Genomic DNA, 2,421 nt, shown 5'->3' with positions numbered 1-2,421 from the left:
TCCCACACATTTTCAGGTTGCAGTGGCCACGCCACTCACCGACAGGTCCTCCTCTCTGTTCATTGCCTTCGGCTGCCTCCCTGCCTCAGGTAGTACCGCAGGGGATTGGGCCGCAGGTCCTCGATGATGCTCTGGTAGGGGAAACCGTCCAGGTGAGCATGGGGCCCAGGCCCCCCCCAGGCGGCCCCCATTCCCATCACCAATGCTAATGAAGGCCTCAGCGGCCCCACCTCGGCAATCTTGTTAGACCCTGGGCAGCTGGGGTCGCACAACCACTTGAAGAAGGTAAGGCTGGTGGAGTCGAGTCTTTGGCTGGGAGCTCCACGTTCTTCATCCCAGAACCACTGCACTGGAGTGGACCGAGTCGCCCTGTATCCTGCAGGAAGGGAAAATTCAGGGGAGGCTCTGCACTGCCTAGGACCCACACCCTGTCGCCCTCTCTCCCGCTCTCCTCTCAGCTTCTCTCCCTCCTGTGCTGGCTCCGGCCCCCGCTTGTGTCCCTGCACAGCCCCCTCCCTCTCTGAGTGCCCACCTGCCCCCGCCGGCCTGCCCCTGGCACCCTCGAAGCTCTAGCCCACTCCTACCAGTAATGCTAAGGTGATACTCCTTAAGGATCACTTTGTTCTGGAAGTAGGGGTTGTTTCCAAAGAAAAACATCAAACTGCTGTGGTCCTTGGGACGGCCCATGTCCTCCACCTGTCCCGCCAAAGAAAGATGAGGGGAAGGGGTCTTGTCCTCCACGGGTCCCGAGATGCTTCCTGCATGTCCCGCTGAACAATACTGCCGGGCCCTCTCCTGCCCAAATTCCACACCCAGTGGTCCTAACCTCGCCTCAGTCTCCCAGGGCTGACCTCCAAATGGGTTATGTAGCTGAGCACATCTTGGTCTTGGTCACCCGTCACGGCTGATATCTGGGGGTGATTCAGGATCTGCCTTGGGTCAAGGAGCCTCGCCTTCAGCGCTATGGAAGGAGAGCCAGGAGCAGCCCAGCCCTTCCCAGTGAGAGGAAGGGCGCCAAACAGGGCACGTGTAGAACCACCAGGCCCTGCTGCCCTCCCAACCCACTCAGCTCCTGCTCTTTCATCACAGCTACTCAATACCAGCAAGTGCCTTGGCTTCCAGTGCCTCCGAGAGGGTCTGCGCCCGGCAGGTCAAGGCCAAAGGACTCCCTGTGCTCCCTTCCACCGTCACCCTGGCCTGTGTGTTTGGCAGGCAGGCAGTGACTGCTTTGGGTGTCCAGATGTGCTCGGTCGCGCTCTCACGGCTGTGTTTGTTTAAATATTAGCCTGCAGACCTGTGCCCTTGAGGAGCCTTTTTTGCCCACAAAGGGGCCGCTCTTCTCCCTTGGAGCCTGGCTGCACACCCACGGGGCCAAGGGAGGGCCCGTTTGGGTCAGCGAGAGAAGGATGGAAAGCAGTTGGGTGGCAGCAGGAGGGAAAGCAGAAGAGAGACAGAGACAGAGACACCCACACAGGGAAGAAGGGACACAGAGGGAGGGCAGAGCGGAGAGAGGGAGAGGGTGGGGGACACACAGAGGCGAGAGACATGGAGGGAGGAAACATGGGTGTGGGTGCCTAGCCCTGGGCCCGCGGCCTGACTGTGTAGGGCCTGAGAAGACAGAGTGTGCAGCGCCCTGTGCAGCGTGTCTGTATTGCTGCTGTCTGGGGAAGCATGGTGGCCTGCTGAGTGACTTTGGAAGCTGCTGAGGACATAGCTGTGGGTGGGCACTGAACTCTTTGAAAAAGGACACAGCCTCTGAAGGACAGGGAAGGGAGAGGCTTGCCTCTCAATCGGCATGCCCCACGAAGACAGCAGGATGGAACTACAGGTGGAACTACACTAGATGTGAAGGGTGTTGATATGTGCTCCATGACACCTGGGAGAGTGTTGGGAGTGCTCCCTGCAGTCCCAGAGCATTTGCCCGCAGCTTCTGCTCAGACGTGGTCTACACAAGCCTCAGCCCCTGCCTTCCTTCCACCTTCAAGGCCCACGCCCCTGTGCTGCGCCTTATAGGGACGGGGGACCCACTCCCACGGGGGTGGGGAGGGGCCGGGGTCCCTTCCCCGCAGCGCTCCTACCCCTGGCGGAGCCTCTGCTGCTCCCCTCCTGCCAGCGGTCCTCCACCGCAGACAAACCCAAGCCCAGAGGGAGGAAGGATACGGCCTGGGCCCAGAAGCCGGGGATGCGCTGGATGATGGCCCTTCTTCCAGCCAGGTGAGAACTCCGCTTCTGATTCATCCTGCGCTTGAGCCGCAAGTAGGCCCTGGTAGCTTGGGCATCCACAGAGCTGAGCGCGAACTGAACCATCTCCAGCGCGGCAAGCGGGGCGCCGGCTGGCTCGGGACCCGGCCCTGACTCCCCCTGCTGCAGCTGCTGCAGCTGCTCGTCCTGCTGTGCTTGCACCGCCTCCTGGTCTTCCTC

The 2,421-nt window shown here is 61.2% G+C and overlaps 1 protein-coding gene across 1 annotated transcript in view; it reads right to left on the bottom strand.

Moving 5' to 3' along the window:
• Positions 1-59: 59 nt before the first annotated feature.
• The window catches only part of LOC103656603 (testis-specific Y-encoded protein 1-like), a 3,970-nt gene continuing 1,608 nt past the window's right edge, over positions 60-2,421 (bottom strand). The window contains exons 2-5 of the mRNA XM_040636116.1: positions 2,161-2,418; positions 852-929; positions 585-696; positions 60-376 (exon numbers count right to left, since the gene is read on the bottom strand). Of these exons, the coding sequence (XP_040492050.1) occupies positions 60-376; positions 585-696; positions 852-929; positions 2,161-2,418 (765 nt within the window). The remainder of the gene's footprint in view (positions 377-584; positions 697-851; positions 930-2,160; positions 2,419-2,421) is intronic.

Source organism: Ursus maritimus (assembly GCF_017311325.1).
Source record: "Ursus maritimus isolate PB19 chromosome Y unlocalized genomic scaffold, ASM1731132v1 scaffold_Y5, whole genome shotgun sequence".
In the NCBI taxonomy this organism is placed as follows: domain Eukaryota; kingdom Metazoa; phylum Chordata; class Mammalia; order Carnivora; family Ursidae; genus Ursus; species Ursus maritimus.
Note: the sequence above shows the minus strand (reverse complement) of the source record. Positions and strands in the feature narration are given on the sequence as shown.